The sequence below is a fragment of the Leguminivora glycinivorella genome, chromosome 16 (assembly GCF_023078275.1).
Source record: "Leguminivora glycinivorella isolate SPB_JAAS2020 chromosome 16, LegGlyc_1.1, whole genome shotgun sequence".
NCBI classification, from domain to species: domain Eukaryota; kingdom Metazoa; phylum Arthropoda; class Insecta; order Lepidoptera; family Tortricidae; genus Leguminivora; species Leguminivora glycinivorella.
The window spans coordinates 15,633,766-15,652,768 of record NC_062986.1 but is presented as its reverse complement, the minus strand read 5'-3'; the positions used below and the strand labels follow the sequence as shown (position 1 = coordinate 15,652,768).

Genomic DNA, 19,003 nt, shown 5'->3' with positions numbered 1-19,003 from the left:
CTTTTCCCCTCACTATAGCGAGGAAACTACAACGCAAAAGATGCGTTTATCACCGCTTCCAGTAGTTCCACAGGTGGTAAATCATCTTTATTACTAGATTCACCTACTTTAACCAATTTTAAAGCAGTTAATTTGACTTTATTCAAGGTCAAATTACTTTACCCACTAGTGGATAAAATGCGTTTTTACCCGTTGCCATTAAAGGACAAAACACGTGTTTCCGAGCTAGTGAGGGGAAAAAATGTTTAAACCCTACTATAAAAGTTGAGCCGGGTTGAATGGCATCTCATGTTCTCATTGATACAATTAGAATCAGTATTCCAAAAATACGCACTAAGCGTTTCGCTTCAACATTTCTTTTGCGAACCGCCAAGGAGTAGAATGCCCTGCCTGAGTCTGTGTTTCCGCACGAGTACAATCCAGGTCTCTTTGAAGCCAGAGTAAATAGGTATCTCATAGGTAAGCGTGCTCCACCGTAAACCGCATCATCACTTACCATCAGGTGTGATCGTGGTCAAACGTCTGACCAATCCATACTAAAAAAAAAGACGTATGCTCTATCTCGCGGCGACATACTCTCGCGGCAACCATGTGCTATAGGTAACCCTGCTGACGTAAGCCTTTAGTTTCGTATCTATGAAATTCCTTCACAGTTCTCTCAAGTTGATCTGCCTACAACGTGATACTCTCAAGCCCATTATTACGAAAGTAATAAAAACATTTCTTCTGCATTATACTATCTACCTATATAATTATTTATTTAAACTTTTTTGCACACTAAATGCCTTAAGGCATTCTCTACCAGTCAACCATAGGGCAAAACAGAAATTCGCGAATGTGGGTGCAGTAAGAAAAATAATTTAGAAAGCATGACAACTAGGTATGCCAACCAATATAATACATAGCATATTATCATATCAATACATATATTGGCTTCGTGCGAAGTGCATGGAGGGGGTAAGCAAAGCGATCGCAGTGCTTGCGGTGGTCAAAATCGACACTGATTGTGGTTGTCATCTATCAAAACTCATAAAATATAATACAATGTGTAATGTTTGATATGGGGCATCAATGTTGTTTCGTTGTTAATTGTAAAAATAATGGCATAAATAGTCGTTGCACGTTCTATGCGTTTCTTAGAGCACACTGGAAATTGGATCAAAGAACTAAATGGATAGCTACGGTGAAAAGAAAACTTAAGTGACATGTCAAAACAAAACATTATAATAAATTATATTTAAACTTTCTTTACCTAATATTGTTCAATACGCTGTTAGTATTTTTCCTACCGTAAAAGATTAAGTATGCTTAAAGATTCAGGCCTAGCCTGGGAATAGGCCCGTGTCGGATATTTCTGCGGCCGCGGACATGACTAGGTACTTACGTTTAGATTTGTTTTATATTGGCTTCGTGCGAAGTGCATGGAGGGGGTAAGCAAAGCGATCGCAGTGCTTGCGGTGGTCAAAATCGACACTGATTGTGGTTGTCATCTATCAAAACTCATAAAATATAATACAATGTGTAATGTTTGATATGGGGCATCAATGTTGTTTCGTTGTTAATTGTAAAAATAATGGCATAAATAGTCGTTGCACGTTCTATGCGTTTCTTAGAGCACACTGGAAATTGGATCAAAGAACTAAATGGATAGCTACGGTGAAAAGAAAACTTAAGTGACATGTCAAAACAAAACATTATAATAAATTATATTTAAACTTTCTTTACCTAATATTGTTCAATACGCTGTTAGTATTTTTCCTACCGTAAAAGATTAAGTATGCTTAAAGATTCAGGCCTAGCCTGGGAATAGGCCCGTGTCGGATATTTCTGCGGCCGCGGACATGACTAGGTACTTACGTTTAGATTTGTTTTATATGGCATTAACGGGACGGAGGTTTAGCGAATACCATATCACTAGCTCGAAGAACTTGTACCATTACTCCTATGTTCTTCAAGATTCCGTATATGCCCTGCCAGCACCAATTTATTGACTCTTTCTGTAGTCTGGGGTTGGAAGTTTATACCGTGAGTAATGGCTTTGGAAACTGATTTTTAGGGTTCCGTAGTCAACTAGGAACCCTTATAGTTTCGCCATGTCTGTCTGTCCGTCCGTCCGTCCGTCCGTCCGTCCGTCCGTCCGTCCGTCCGTCCGTCCGTCCGTCCGTCCGCGGATAATCTCAGTAACCGTAAGCACTAGAAAGCTGAAATTTGGCACAAATATGTATATCAATCACGCCAACAAAGTGCAAAAATAAAAAATGGAAAAACATGTTTTATTAGGGTACCCCCCGTACATGTAAAGTGGGGGCTGATATTTTTTTTCATTCCAACCCCAACGTGTGATATATTGTTGGATAGGTATTTAAAAATGAATAAGGGTTTACTAAGATCGTTTTTTGATAATATTAATATTTTCGGAAATAATCGCTCCTAAAGGAAAAAAAATTGCGTCCCCCCCCCCCCTCTAACTTTTGAACCATATGTTTAAAAAATATGAAAAAAATCACAAAAGTAGAACTTTATAAAGACTTTCTAGGAAAATTGTTTTGAACTTGATAGGTTCAGTAGTTTTTGAGAAAAATACGAAAAACTACGGAACCCTACACTGAGCGTGGCCCGACACGCTCTTGGCCGGTTTTTATTGGTATTATATCCATGTCTTTATAATCTATCTACCTAAATTACACTTGAAATAGTAGCTCTTGTTATTCGATGTATTTAAAATTAACGAAAAATCGTTAAAATATAATGTTTGTTTACATGTCGCCTAATTAGAATGATAACATTGATAACAGTCAGCGATCGGGAATTCGGGCAGGCCCAGCGGAGCGGAGGCGGTCACCTTGGCGCAATCGAAAGGGCCGGTAACCAAGTAATTATAATAATATAGCTAAATGTACAGTGACCTTGGAACGGGCTTAGAACGGTTACTGGACTAGGGAAATCATTAATTGAATAATTATGTCACAGGTTAGATTAAACATTGAGTCGCAATTGATGTGTGTATTAACTTGCGCGCGTTAAAATACTTATAATAGATGACGCTAACTTGACAATTTGAACACATATCCTTGTAATAGCAATTTATGTTTATGTCATGTTACTAAATGCAATCGTTTAGACATATTTACTATTATTTTTTTTTATTTTTACATTTATTTATTTTTGTACAACGATCTGTTATATCGTCGACACATGGAGCATAACTGAGCCAGAGGTTCAAAGTACTTTTTATTGTTTAATCCTGTGTTTATTCTATGCACTATGACTACACATTTTACTTTGACAGTAATTCTTTATTCCTCGATCCTCTTCTCTTTGCTGTGGTAAGTCTATGGGTATAAATATTGGAAGAACTGAATTAGCAAATACATATGTGAGTAACATCCAAAGCACGCTTTCACATTATCCGATCCGATATCGGATGTCGGAAAGATTTCAAAGGCAAAAATCAAAGATGGCAGCTTAAATGTACGGGATATCGGTCCTACATCTGATATCGGATCGGATAATGTAAAACGCACTAAGGCGCCTTGCCACGATGAATGCTATACAGTTACTGCTGGCTGTTAGATTAGGAACATACAAATTAGCAATGATAAAAAGTGCACTACAATGTTAATCCACGCGTGTTGTATACCAATGTTGTAATAAATTGCCCTAGACAAGCTCTAAACGTTAAATAATAGTTATTTGTTATACAAGGGGGCAAAGTTGTATTTTAACGCCGAGTGTGGAATTGAAAAACGAGCAAGTGAAGGGATTCTATAGTTGAACCACGAGCGAAGCGAGTGGTTCGAGAATAGAATCCTGAACTTGCGAGTTTTTTAACACACGAGAAGTAAAATACATTTGCACCCGAGTGTAACACAAAACTTTTCCCCTCACTATAGCGAGGAAACTACAACGCAAAAAATGCGTTTATCACTGCTTCCAGTAGTTCCACAGGTGGTAAATCATCTTTATTACTAGATTCACCTACTTTTATCAATTTTAAAGCAGTTAATTTGACTTTATTCAAGGTCAAATTACTTTACCCACTAGTGGATAAAATGCGTTTTTACCCGCTGGTATTAAAGGACAAAACACGTGTTTCCGAGCTAGTGAGGGGAAAATACTTTTGCGGTCAATTGTGAGTTACACCGGAGTAGCGATGGTTCCGCCCAACTAATACACAATAATGTCGTCCCATTCCCATCTGTACGTGTACAGTCAACCAATTGGAACCCTAGGCCACTCTACAACCATGTCAAGATGACAAGCAGTAAGAGATTTCTTACAATCTGATTTATAACGTCACTATGACAAAGTTCTACAGTGGCCTAGGGTTCCAATTGTTTGACTGTACAGTCGGCATCGAATATTATTGGTGACAGCCAAAGCGCCAAATATACCGTAACACGCCTCGATCGTTACATACAAAATAAGGATGTTTTCCCGTACATATGACAGTCACAGTAACTATATTCAATGCTATGGAAGCGGGTGCACTGCCAATTAGTCCGCCGGATGGCAACGGGCTGTCAGTGACAGCGCCGAAGAACTGTCAAGCCGTTGCCGGATTGATCGTCAGTTGGCGCCTCAGTGAAACATATTTGAATTCGGAATTTAGTGTAGGTGTAGGTACCTACGGTAATAAACTGAATGTGATTTCCAATTTTGGTCGTTGTGTGGTCAAGGACATAAGTTAAATGTGGTTAATCGTCAATCAGGCCCTGCTTAGATGATGAAATTATCAATTGTGTATGTTGTACCAGACCAGTTCCAGACCCCAAGACATTGACAGAAAAGTAGGCGCCAGCAAGTGATAAGTTTGAAATCGGTACCAAATCGTTGGTCATCTCAGTCTCTGCCTTAAATAAAGTACCCAAATAAGGGAAGGAAAATATAATTAGGTAGATGATCATACTGTTAAAAAGGTGCAAGACGCGGGTTTCGTTATTACAAAACTAAAATGGAGTTGGGCGACTTGGGCGACTCTGCCTAGCAACATGTACATGTCCCGACATGTACATGTTGCTAGGCAGAGTGATGGCAGGTGGACTAAAACGCCTGGCATCCGTTGCGCGTTGACTCGTTGGATCGACGACATCCGGCAAATAGCGGGTCACAACTTGATGAGACTAACCCAGGACCGGGAGAAGTGACGTACTAGAGGAGAAGCCTATGCTCAGCAGTGGGCGATAAAGAGCTGATATGATGATGATGATGATAACGATGAATGTTAAAAAGAAGGTTTCCTTACACAGGAAACACATTTTCGTAACCCTAAAGCTAAGTAGATACAACCCGATCGAGCGCTAATAGCAGCCAATCATGCAGGGGTCGCATAACTCGAACACTTGTCGAACCAACGGGTCGCGCCAGTTTTTCAGGAGTCTACGTCGATGGGCCGTCGTATAAAAGCATTGTATTCTGGTAAAATACTCATTATTACGACAGCTCACAGACGGGACCGACATGACGACGATATTGGTAATTTGTTTAATTGTTCGAAAATGTGTGATAAGCTAATAAGTGATAAACTCAATCGTGATCTTGACACTAAGACGTTTTGTAAACTTTAACCTTTTAATAGTCTGTTAGTTGTTAAGAACAATGCCAAGGACTAGAGCTGTTCTTGTATTCCTCCCGGACCTCCCGTTTAAAAAAGATCAGTTATCAGTTGCAATAAATAACGCGGCAATGACATAGTCTATTAACAAATTGTAATATCCATAAAGAATTACCTTATTCAGATAGACTTTTTGTTAAAAATACCTAAAAAAAAAAGAAAACAAAAGTATTTCTTCAAAAATTACAAGTCACATAAAATTTTGTCTTGTTCTTACATCAGATACGCGTGGTTGAAATCTTTCGGGTTATTCAGGCCCACTGTGAACCGGCTCTAGTAAATGCTGGCTACATTCATAAAAACATAAGTAGCTAATCGAATATATTGCCTACTTAATTTTTTATCAGTCTGTAATGCTAATATAACATATCTAGGCTTTTCTAACTGGGAAGCGGTTTTTACTGACCATGCATGTTTTGTTGTTTTAGGTAAAAGTGGATATTCATACAAATCCCAATTCCGGAATGCTAGTTGTATAGATCGATCTTTCTCTAAGCACTTTAGTAGTGGCAATCTATTACGGTCAGAAACTCTAACATGTGGTACCCGCCATTGGATTTTATGGATATCAATTTGAACTTGATCATTTTCTTCAAGTACAACACTATTTAAAACTGAATTACTTCTGTTTAGTACAAGTTCATGCCTACAGTTGACTAAAATCTTATTATAATCTTCCGCGAAGCCAAGCACTTTATTCAGAGGTATTATAATGGAGAAATGACCTTGCTTTAGAATACTCCCGCTTAGATCCCAACCCCACAATGCAGCGTTCTTACTTTCTCCTTCATTCATTGAAATAAGAGATTTCATCGTTGTAGTAATCCCGCAATTTTTATTCCGGTCAATTTCAATCCCATTTAGTTCGTAACTTATATCTTTGAACAAAAATAATATGGGGTTATTTGTAAAATTTACATCTTTTGTTATTTTTTTCCCACCAGCATCTACTCGCCATACACTTGCATACCCTTCAATGTAAATGGAGCTTGCAGATGGTAATACATACACATCTTGTTGATTTATAGGTATCCTGATTTCGTCATTTTCCTTAAAGCTATGATTGTAGGGATTGTATGAATGGATGGTATAGCTTTCAATTGAATTATCTTGTTGTGGAATATCTGTGATATGCAACATCTTATTATAAGTATTTTATTTTATTTTAAACCCAAGAGAACGAAGAAATAACTTATTGCTCTTAGTAATTCTCTTGCTAGAATTTAATCGACTTGCTCCTTTGAAGACTGGGAGTTGAATATTCGATGGTATTCTTGTAATTCCGCTTTTATTGAAAACATACATAATGTATCACTTGATTTTGTAAGGTAAAATTATGTAAACGTATGCTTAACACCCGATTCTAGACACTGTTCGAGGTTGAATGTGATACGGTAGAAGATATCGTTTATTATAATATTGTTGTATTATGTTTTTGGTCTTATTAAACACATAAGTTTACTTATTTAATAATATTTCTGCCAGAATGAATTAAGAAATTTTAAACATAAATGCCCACAGTTAAATAAATGATTTTTTTGTATATTATCGTAATTATAGCGTATATTAGCTCCCATATATTTTATGAATTCCTTTGGAGGTTTTAAATTTCCGTAACTATCAAAATATTCAATATAATTTTTATTTTTTCCATAGGCTACCCAGTGAGTACCGTTATTTTCAGATGAATCTAAATTAATCACACCACATTCCATCGGTAATGGTTTTGGTGGTAATTCATCTCTCATGAATACACCACGAAAGTAAGGAATACTTTTCGAATGTTTTATTATATCGATATTACTCAATGCTCTATTGGGTAGCCTGCCATCTAGTTTTTTTTATTTGTAACATAAATTCCTAGTCCACCCTTGTAGGGTTTAAGATGCACTCCTTTTCCAATACATTTACCCTCCATTTTCATATTATGTCTCTTTAATTTAGCTAGTTGTCGTTTTGCTGATTTATAATGGTTAATAGCTTTTCTTATTCCCGCAACACCTCCTGCTAAACTTCCTGTAGCCGATAATCCTGCTAAAATTGGAATCAATGGTAGAAATCCGCCAGTTTTAGGTACTGGTATCACTCTGGGTAATTGTATAGGCAAGTCCGATGCTAATTCTTGAGCAGCAGCATACGCTAATTCCATTAGCATGTTCTTACATTTTGGCTTTAGATTACTGATATGTCTTTTAGTGTGTGAAACAAGATTATTAAAAGTTTTCTTTAAGCCAGCTCCAAATTTCTGATTGCTAAGTTTCTTCTTATTTTCGTTTTCAGAATTATTTCTCGTGCGTTTCATTTTTTATGAAATAGATTTAAATGTTGGATATGTCTGTACTGGTCTCTATAGTGTAGAGTTTGAAATACAAATGAGTGTACAAAACAGTGAAAGTAAATTTAAACCCGATTACAAACGATTTGTCTTATCAATCCAACTATTTTCACTCGGTGGAAGGCCGAGCCACTTAACATATACTTTATTTCCTTTACGTTTTAACACTCTTTCAACAAGATAAACTTGAGGATGCAAAGTTTTCTGAATTTCTTGCGCATAGAATGCTCCTAAAATAGGCCTACGCTTGGCGTCTTCTAGATAATATGTAGTGGGGTTAGTATTTCGAACATTAGTTATCTTAAATATTTCTGTTGACCAATTAGGGGTAAATCGTTTCTCGAAACATCCTTTATACTTGCTAACTCTTACAAAATCTCCAATACGAAACCTTTTGCAAACCGGGTTTTTCTTTGTTAGTAAATTCTTAATGTATCTTTGTAATACAACTCCTTTATTACTACGATTGATCGTGATCGGCGCTCTTCCCACCGTCCTATGAAAAGTATGATTATATTCTGAAACTTTCTGGTCAAGAGTTCCATCGACCCATTTATAATTACCCTTCAGACTAAACTCCTTATACAGCTTAGCTTTAAGAGTTCTTATAAGTCTTTCAACTATTGATGCCTTTTTGGTGGAAAATGTAGAGTAATGATTAATATTATATTTTTGAACAACTTTTCTGAAATTACTATTATAAAATTCATTACCCCTGTCTGTTTGTAAATTGATTGGTTTACGTCCTCTTGATAATAATGTTTCAAACATTTTGGATACGGTTTCTTTAGTCTTACGTTTGAGTGGAAATGCCCAAGCGTATTTTGAGAAACAGTCAATAATCACTAATATGTACTTATAACCAGCATTCAGTTTTGAAAAAGTCTGCATATCTATTAAATCTGCTTGCCAGAGGTCATCAATATCTCTTAAAATGACGCTTCTTCGAGGAAAATTCACCCTTGCATTTTTATGAATTTCATTTACGACGTCCGCTTTGCTCATAATGTTTATTAATATTATATTCAAATTCTTTGTTAGAAATATTCTTTTCAACTTTTGTTACTCGATTCATTAAAACCGAAATGTTTTTATCTATATTCATCACCTTTTTCATACAGGCATCGATTTTGTTTATTATTTCTGTATTTATTGTATTAGATAATATATTTTCCTCCTTTATACTTAATACTTTATTAAATTCTGCTTTACAATTATAAATATCATTGTTATTTGTCATGTCTAAGACACGTTTATTTATTCACTGAGCATTAACATAATATTTCAATTTATTTTATTGCTTTACAATACCGGCTTCCTTTAATTCTTCAATAATTGATATAATTTCATTATCATGGTTGGTGTTTCCAGCGTCTTTGGATGCAATCAAAAGTTTAAGCCTTTCAATTAATTCATTTGGATCATCCCAATAAATATAATCTGTGTTACTTTTATAATGTTTTAATGCAGGTAAGTTACCACCTGTTTTAATGTTAGTGTCAAGTAATTGTGAAAAGAGAGGTTTGATAATACTGCAATATTTTATACCTTTGTCTCCTTTTAATTTTCCGTTTGGATCAAAATCTCGTTTATGTGCGTTTGTACGGGTTAACATTTCTTTGTATTCAGTTTTATCTTTTTCAGTAACAAGACTGAGATTGGGTTTGTTTCGCATCAATAGTTCTTTCAACCCTGCGGTTAATTCAAATTTTTTGTTGTCTATAGTAATAACATATTGTTTTTCAGTATCGGAAGTCTTATTTACCAAAGACAAGTATACATCAGAATTACCCATCATCAACTTTTTATTCGTGCTACGAATCCCGAATGGTATATTGATGTCCTCATATAAATCAATCATGTCTTCTTTTTTTAGAGATAGAAGTGTATCATTATTTTGTTCTTGAGAAGTTTTATTACTAACATTAGAGTATTCATAATATTCTGAATGCTGATCAGGAGCAATTATCTCTTTGAAATTTTTGTATCCTATAGAATCATTTAAATTCTGAGATTTGTCACTCGTATCTGTACTTGTAGTCATGTTAATAGCTGGTTTAACAAAAGAACTTTGCATAACGAGGTTTTCTAATGGTTCAGTAATAGGTTTAAAAACTTTTTTAAATTAATATTATTTTCATGTTCTTCATTATTTATCTTCTTTATTTTGTTTTTTATGTTATCTACTGCTTTGATAAGTTGATCTTTTAAATGTGTATCCATTTCAGCAGTCTTGACACCAACCTTTTAATACGAGCACTCAGTTTCAAGTGAGCCTTCGTCAACATTTAAAACATTAAATAATGGGAAATTTAAAAGTAAATAAATGTATCAAACCCCTGTCTATATCGTCCTTTATCTAGTGTACAATCTTTATTAATTAATAAAAAGCTAAAACAATCATCCCATATAATTGAACAAAGTTCTTTAAATTTTATCCAATCCATATCGGTGTTTACATGTTCATTGTATATATGTTTTAAGTTAGTATCATCTTGTTTAAAAACAATTAAGAGATTCACATTGTCTCTTAACAGTTGCTTCGGAATTTTGGAGTAAGTTTGCGATAAATAAAAACAATCAATTTGTCGATGTCTTCCCATAGCAAAGTAATTCCTAATGTTCACTTGATTTTCACATACAACATCATCGAAAATCATGATTGAATTGGTCATAGCATCATTTGGATGGATAACGTCTTTATTGTCATTAAATATTAAAAAGTTAGCATCTGGAATTTTCTCCATAATTAGTTGGAGGTAGCGATATTTTGGCTGAAAAGCGGTCTTTGAATACAAATAGATATTTTTAAACTTTAGACCATTTTCATGTAATAATAAATTTAATATTACATTAGTTTTACCACAGTTTGAAGGTCCACATATTATACAGCGGATTGTATTAGGTAATAATGTACTATGTCTTGTATTTTTATGCACGTCATTTTCAACGATTATATTATTTACTTCCAGAGTTTGGGTATGCTTAATGAATTTCATTGTTATTATGAAAAAAATATGATATCTCAACGCTTTTTATAGGATATGTCTTAACATAAATAAAACAATTGATTAACAGAGTAAATAAATTTATTAAATTTCTGGAGATTATTACAGATAGGTACAAAAAAAAACAAACAAAAACAAATTTTTGTATCACATTATTATATAATTTAAAATATAGTCTTACAGTGCCCCCATGGTAATGTTTGTATATTGTCAGGCAATATCTGCCTTTTATCATCGTTGCAGTTTAAAACTACTTTATCAACTTGCTGTGAATATAAAACATGTTTGATTGATCGAATCATATTCATATTATGGGTATACACTTTTTTTGTTTGCAAAACTTTGTCAAAATGTTTAATTCTTAATTTATTCGTTATAGGTTTTGTGACACCTTTTGCTTTCGTTATTGTCTTCTTTACATTTTTTAAACAGTACAGTTTTGCTCTTAATCCAATAAATTCAGTAATTACCGTACCACCAAATTCATCTTTAAATAAACCAGGTACTTTAGCATTTAGTTTAGGTATACCATAAGGGTTATTGTGGTCATAATTACTAGTATCATATTTTGATATGTTTTTATTTAGATCATTGTAAAAGTCATCAGTAATAATGTTATAAAGAAGGCTATCAGTATCAGTATAACAGAGTTTCACGTTTTCTTTGTACGTTTTTTTAATGAAATTATAATGAAATTGATATAAATGTGTTTTTGCCAATTCTAAAACTGTAAATCCAATATAAATCGGGCGGTCTAAACAAATTTTTTCAGGACTTAATTGAACAGCCACAAAGTTTTCATTAAATATGGATACATTCTTTACATTAGGTTTTAATAATATTTTTTCTGCACCTAAGTGTTTGTTTGTTTTATTGTCATTGTCTTTCCATTTTATTGCTAATTGAACATGTAAATGTTTTCGCTTATTTTCAATTGTTTTTCCAAATATAGCATTATTTAATAGTTTAAAAAAGTCTTTTTCAAATGAAGTAGAAGCTTCTTGTCGTAATCGAGTATTTAGATCAATATATTTTTGTAAGAAGTTAGACTGTCTAAAACGTAGAATGCGATGTATTTTCTGTAACACTAACCCGTTCTTTAAACATTCCTTCAAATGTACGAAATGAATGATATAGTTGTATTTGTCATATAAATTTGCAATTAACTTTTCTGACTTCCCACCTGGGGGAACAAACCTTTCAGGTGCAAAAGGCAAATCGGCATGCAGATCGTGTAAATGATCAGGATAACTCATGTCAACTTCTAAAATGTATCCATGTTCACCGTTTTCTGGTATAGTCAGTATGTCAAAATTTCTAACCCGATCTAAAGTTAAAAACTCAAAGTCTGATACAGGTAATTTTTGTCTCATAGCATAACCATAGAGATTGTTACAATCCAGATACATCAAATATGAGGTGGGTCTAGAAGTATCAAAATCAGGGGTGTATTTATTGTTTGCTTTTGAATTCCGAAGAGAACACTGGGCTAATCCACCACGTATCCCTCTTTCTATCATCTGATATACTTCTAAGTCGTGTATTAACTGTAATTTTACGTCTGTAAACAAAAGCATAGCATCCCAACTTAAATTAGGTGCAGATACATAATAGGCTGGGTCTAGATTATAATGCTTCAAACTTGTATTTCTAAAATGTTCAAACACATCGCTTAACAACAAGACGTCACATTTTAAGTATAAATCAGTATATTCCCCTAAAGTCATTATATTAAAAGCTGACCACACAGTTTCGGCATGATTATAATCAATATCTGAGATGTGTTTAGATTTTAGAGTATTATAAAACATTTCTTTTGTCGGTAGTTTATTGTCTTCATATTTCAACCAGGAATCAATGTAATCATAGGGATAAACACCTTTACGTGTTAATAACTGAAAGTGGTGGGTATCAGTAAATTCTTTAGACAAGTTAACAAAATCCTCTTTATTCAAACTTTTGGTTAACTCAAATAAACTGGAACTAAGAAATTGAAAAGAATCGATAAACTTTATTTCAATTGGTTTGGCGCTCGATTTGTTAGTAGAATATATAGTTTTTGTTATGCTTGAATATTTTTCCTTGGACTGTGGCATTATTTTGATAGACCCGGGGTACTTTGCAAGTTCTTCTATAAATAAATGACTATCATACCCCGTCAAATTATGTAAGACAACTGGTATAAAGGAACAGATTCTGTATTTCAAATTGCAAAGTGAATGAGCTGCACCTCTGTACTCTGATGTAATGTGATCGTGATCACGGACTTTGTCACCAAATAAAAACTGCTTACAAATATGACAGTGTGTAGCATTCTCATAATTACACTTTTCTTTATATGTTAATGGATTCATAGGATTATTTTTAATTAGTATGTTGTGAATTTCATGAATATCGTTTATTAACCATTCAACAAAAACTTTTACACAATCTTCACCTCTGTAAGAAACATATTTATTCAAACTTGCATCGTGCGAGCAGCATATGTAATAACCGAAACATGTCGGGACATGCTTTTTTAGGTTTTGCGTATTTTTACTACTGTCTGAATTACAATTAATTAACATACTTTCAAAATCAGCGTATATAATAAAATTGATTTTTTGTTTACGTTCGAAGTTCTTAAATTGAATGACAGTATTTTCATTAGGTAAAACTGTTACAATTTCGGAACAATGGTGTGTTTTAAATTTATTATCGCTTTTAAAAAATTGCAAACATGAGTCACAGAAATGCATGTGGCCTCTATGTAAAGTTACTTGTCTTCTAACTAATCGTACCAGGTCTTTAATTAAACAGTAATGTCCTTTACCAACGACTTCAATATATAATAGATTAAAATGATTATTTTTCTTTGATTTGGATCTATATAGAGGACCTGTTACTGCATACTTATTATCCAATCCATATATACAAATGCTTATATCAGGGTTATTTTTTTCAAATAACTGTATATCGCTGACTGATAATGGGAATGACATTCCATCGATATTTAAAACATCTGAATAGTGCGGGTATGATTTAGTTCGACACACATTATTCTTTGCAGGATATAGACCAGCCAGTATACTCCATAAAAAGCAACAATTATCGTTGTTTTGAATATTAATGCAGCTTTTAGTATTTTTGACACTTGGGGGTAAAGGTATGTAAGTACCTCCTCGCATCGGACAATACTTGTTTACGTTAACTTCTAAATGACTTATTGCGACAAAAGACCAGCCTGATTCACGGTGCTCAAATTCTATAACTTTATTTTTTAAATGTTCAATCGTATTTTCAAACAGTTCATTGATATTTGTGTTTTCATAAATAACATCATATTTTGTATTGAATGACTTTAACTGTTGTTTGCCTGAATGAGGTAATGTAAAGTAAACGAAAAGCTCATAGTTTATTTTGATACTTTTATGTTCCCGTAATGACATTTCTACAACTTTCATAATGTTACTTTTGATATCACACAAAAACGTCTCAGGAGTTACGTATTCATTTTGTGTTGCATTCAGACGATAGGTGACTATTCTGTTTTTAAAGGCTGTTGCTATAATTTCAATATTATTCAAATCAGTTTTCAATATGCAATTCGATTTATGTAAATTAGTTCTCAAATGGGCATTGTATTCATTCTTAGGCAATTTAATTTGACATTTGTCACATTTCATTAAAATAGTTCTGGATAACGGACGGTTACGTGATCCCACTGTAAACAAAATAACACACTTTATAGATATCATTTTATTCCAAATTAGTACTACAATAGATATACATTTATAATTAATTAAAGTATGTATTATATAATACTTATATTCCATTTCATAACATAGGTAATGTAATTCAAAATGAATATGGGTAAAAAACATTATTAATAGATGTCAACAAATAAATGAGGGCTCACATCTGTGCTATTACTTTTACGTTGTGTTCAGGATAGTTGGATCCACGCATAGTTCAATCTATGCAATTGGTCCCATATTTTACAAAAAGGAATAATTCTATGTACGAAAAAGAAATAAATTCACTCTAACACGTTTGAACATTTAGTTAAAATTATTCACAGAACGTAAAAGGAATACCACAAATATCAGCTCGTTATTTATTAGTCATTTATTTATAATCCTCGTATTTTATTACAGATGCACTAATAAGTGTGGTAATAAGAGATATATACGATGGCTTAAATTGATCAATAATAATTGCTAACAAATGACGGTGCACATGTTCGGTATTCCTTTCGCGTTGCGTGAATAAAATTAGCCAAGTGTCTCCAAGCTTCAGTATTATCATCGGTTCGGTTTTTAATATTTACTACAGCATGACGCCATCGATTTACTGGTGTCACCTTTTCAATATCATCGCATTTATACACTTTGACCTCAACAAAGTGGGTGCCCTTTATCAGGATTTGTCTGACGAGCAAAACCGTTCGCAAGTCGTCGTGAAATGTACGATAATAATTTACCCTCCCCTGCAGGTTGGTTCGCTTCTAATCCCTCGTCATCGCTATCGGCACCGAATAGTTCCGCTGCAGTGCCGTGCCGCGGCTTCACAGGAGCTATTCTGACCCTCTTGCTCGAGCTTGCTGACGATGTCGATGGCTTGGATTTTTCTTTTTTCGACCGCGTCAGCCTTCGGTGGTAGCGGTGGCGGTGCTGGCAAATCTTCCTCAGTGGAGGATGAGAGATACGAATCGGTATGGGACGAACGTTTTGACCTGGAAATAAAAATAAGTTACTATTAAAATATTATTAATTTATAATCTGCGTTAGAATACTACGTAAAGGCTATTTTATGGTTTTGAGAACACACAACTATCTAATATTTATGTATACACCTACCTCTTGCTCGAGCTCGTCGATGTCGGCGGCTTGGATTTTTCTTTTTGTCGATCACGTCAACCTTCGGCGGTGGCGGCGGCGGTGCCGACGAATCTTCCTCCGTGGAGGATGAGAGATATAAATCTTCAGCGTGGGACGAGGGTTTTGACCTGGAAATAAAATAAATAATGTGCTATTAAAATAATTCATTTATAATTATAATTCTCCATTACTCTAACGTTGTTTTATTTGAATAATGATTAATTATTTTTACGAGTTTGTTACTTTGCGAATATAAATAAATAAATAATATAGGATATTCTTACTAAGTCCTACAGTAAGTTTGCGTTGCGAGTACTCGCATAATAACACATAGAAAACAACCATGACTCGGGAACAAATATATGTGTTCATCACACAAACCCTTACTGAGATTCGACCCAGAAGCCCCTGGCTTAGTAGCTAGTCACTAACCAGTAGGTCAGATAAGTCGTCAAAATTATATAAGCAACATTACAATATACATTTATTCACACTTACATTGTATGATGATGATGTCCTTGTAGCTTCAGTAGAGAGAACAGTGGGTTTTCCTTGCTTCCTGTGTAGCGGAATGAATCAAGAGGATCGATCTGAGGAGCTTAAGTAGTGAAAATTCACGTGGAGCTAACGCAATACCTATATGAAATTTGTCAACGTGATTGAAAAACGCAACTCAGCACTTAGTCGGTGGAAACAATCATCGATTGCAAATCCCACAACGCAGCAAAATCAGATCACCGTGTATAATATAAAACAAATACGTGAAGGTACTTACCATATATTTTTTTTATTCATTAAATTCATTTTATGGTTTTAATCTTAGAAAAACAGACAATGTCGCGATCGGAGCTAGTATATTTTATTTGCTTTAGTGCATTATTGCTAACATCGTAAATCCAATCGTATCTCAATACAATGTGATGTCATTTTTTTTAAACGTTTGATTTTGAACTCTAATAACACAATAATTTCAGATATAAACCCCCGAAAATAAGTGAAAATATTATTTACTCTTATATATTCAACGCGATTAGTTCTACGGAAAATATGTCGGTAAGTATTTTTTTAGAGTGAGTGTTTGTATTATTATTATAAAATAATTTCAAATTATAATGGTTACATTACTCATACGTAATTGATATAAAATAATAATTAAGTAAATACAATTTTTAATGTATGTGTCTGCTTAGCGCTAAGTCCACCTGTAGTCACCTACTTCGTTAATTTCATCGGATTTCTCTGTAACTTATGTTTTTTTTTTTGTGTGCAATAAAATATTTTATTATTAATGTAACTTATTTCAAGTTTTCATTTAATTAAAAGTTAATACTCGTAGTTAACATTAAACTAATAACTTAATTATTAATTACAGGATACATCAGAACACCTATTCAACTTCGTTCCTTTGGCATCATCCCAAACTCAAAGTCAGAGTGAACGGGAGTCAGGGGTGAGACGTCTGTCCTTGGGGGTCAAGAGGAAGGCAACACCCGTTTACTCGTTTATCAAAAAACCACATCGGAATGGAGGTACAAAAGTCATCAAAATAGAAATTTACGACAGTAACAAATTGAATGAGAACTTTGAACATATATGTAAATGTAATGCCGAGCTGTGTGCCCAATATGTAGTGAAAAATACGTTATTAGACCAAGTTTACGAATTAACGCGTAGAGTAATTGACAAGATAGACGAAGGTTTGTCCTCAGATACGCCACATGGGTACACCATCGAATAAGGGTACAATTTAATGTGATTGTGTAATATGAACATAGTTCTTAAGTTAATAAACATTATAAAAGTACACGTAATTTCATTTAACTATATCCAACTTTTACCTCAATGTTAATTACCTAGAGTAGGTACATAAAACTATAAAATAATATCTTATTAAGAGAACAGTACCTAACTCATCAGTACGAAATCAAAATCATTACTCATATCGGGTAGACATTTCTATTTAGAGATTTCAGATTACATACCTCAATGTATACAAAAACTCGATTATAGTTATACGTGTTAATTACCTACTAATATTCTAAATATCCCCCTCTTAAATACATGACTTCCTTAATTGATGTAAAATTAGCACATATTTGAATAGGTAGGTAAAACGAGTCAACTAGATGTACCTAGTACAATATTGCCTACTTAATTTTTTCAGACGTGTTCACTAACTGCGAATAATGAACATAAATAACAACATTAGCAACTCATAGGTATTTTTTGTGTAAGATATTTCAAGTCGGACATAAAATGTTATTGTTTACTGGTACATAACATAGTTAAAACAGTTACAAATATCTGGAATTTTTTTATTGTGTAAAAACTATTATCTTTACAAATATTATAAATAGTTAATAAATGATTATATTAAGAGTTTTGAATGATTCACGGTTATTTTCATTAGGCTTATATCGGGAGCTCGACAAAAATCAAAAAGGTAATCACGGTCTATATCCCGGTCAATATAAGCCAAATGATTATATTTTTAATTTACAGACTGCGTTAACTCTGACGCTACTAGCGGCCACAGTTTCAAGCGGCGTTGTTCCTGTTGCGCCTGCAGCGGCCGTCGCAGTGGTACGTGTTATCAATTCACCACCTCACCTTATCACCTTTACGCATCAATTCGACCTTAACACTCATTTCCCATTTACAGGATAACCATCCGCGGTACGCCTTCGATTACGCAGTCAATGACCACCTAACGAAAGACAACAAGGCGCAATGGGAGGTGCGGGACGGCGACGCAGTCAAGGGCTCGTACTCGCTCGTGGAGCCCGACGGCAGCCTGCGAGTCGTCGACTACAAAGCCAACCCGCAGACCGGCTTCAACGCGGTCGTCAAGCGACTGGGCCCCAACGTCCACCCGTCCAAGGCAGCTATCATAGCACCAATAGCGAAAGTACCAATAGCACAAGGAGTAATAGCGCCGTTAGCCCCTATCGCGAAGATACCGCTTACCCCAATCAAACCATTGCCTTTAATCGCGCCTTTGAACTACGGCTTCGGTCCAGCTCCTCTAGCGATCGGCTTACCCAAGCCTGCCACGCTTGGACAGTGGAGTCTCCCATGGGACCCGCTAACGCACTCTTTCGGAGGCTGGGTGCCACTTAGCGGACCCCTGTTGCCTCTATCCCTAGGCCCGGGACCATACGCGACCATTCACAGCAAGAAAATCGTC

The 19,003-nt window shown here is 34.5% G+C and overlaps 2 protein-coding genes across 2 annotated transcripts in view; one reads left to right on the top strand and one right to left on the bottom strand.

The window, feature by feature from the left end:
- LOC125234620 (guanine nucleotide exchange factor subunit Rich) overlaps positions 1-19,003 on the bottom strand; it is a 90,107-nt gene that overhangs the window by 22,913 nt on the left and 48,191 nt on the right. The window lies entirely within an intron of this gene.
- On the top strand, positions 15,575-17,620 carry LOC125234623. The gene is made up of 2 exons (XM_048140948.1): positions 15,575-16,869; positions 17,189-17,620. Exons 1-2 carry the CDS (start codon positions 16,864-16,866, stop codon positions 17,552-17,554), a joined length of 372 nt encoding a protein of 123 aa, XP_047996905.1. The 5' UTR covers positions 15,575-16,863; the 3' UTR covers positions 17,555-17,620.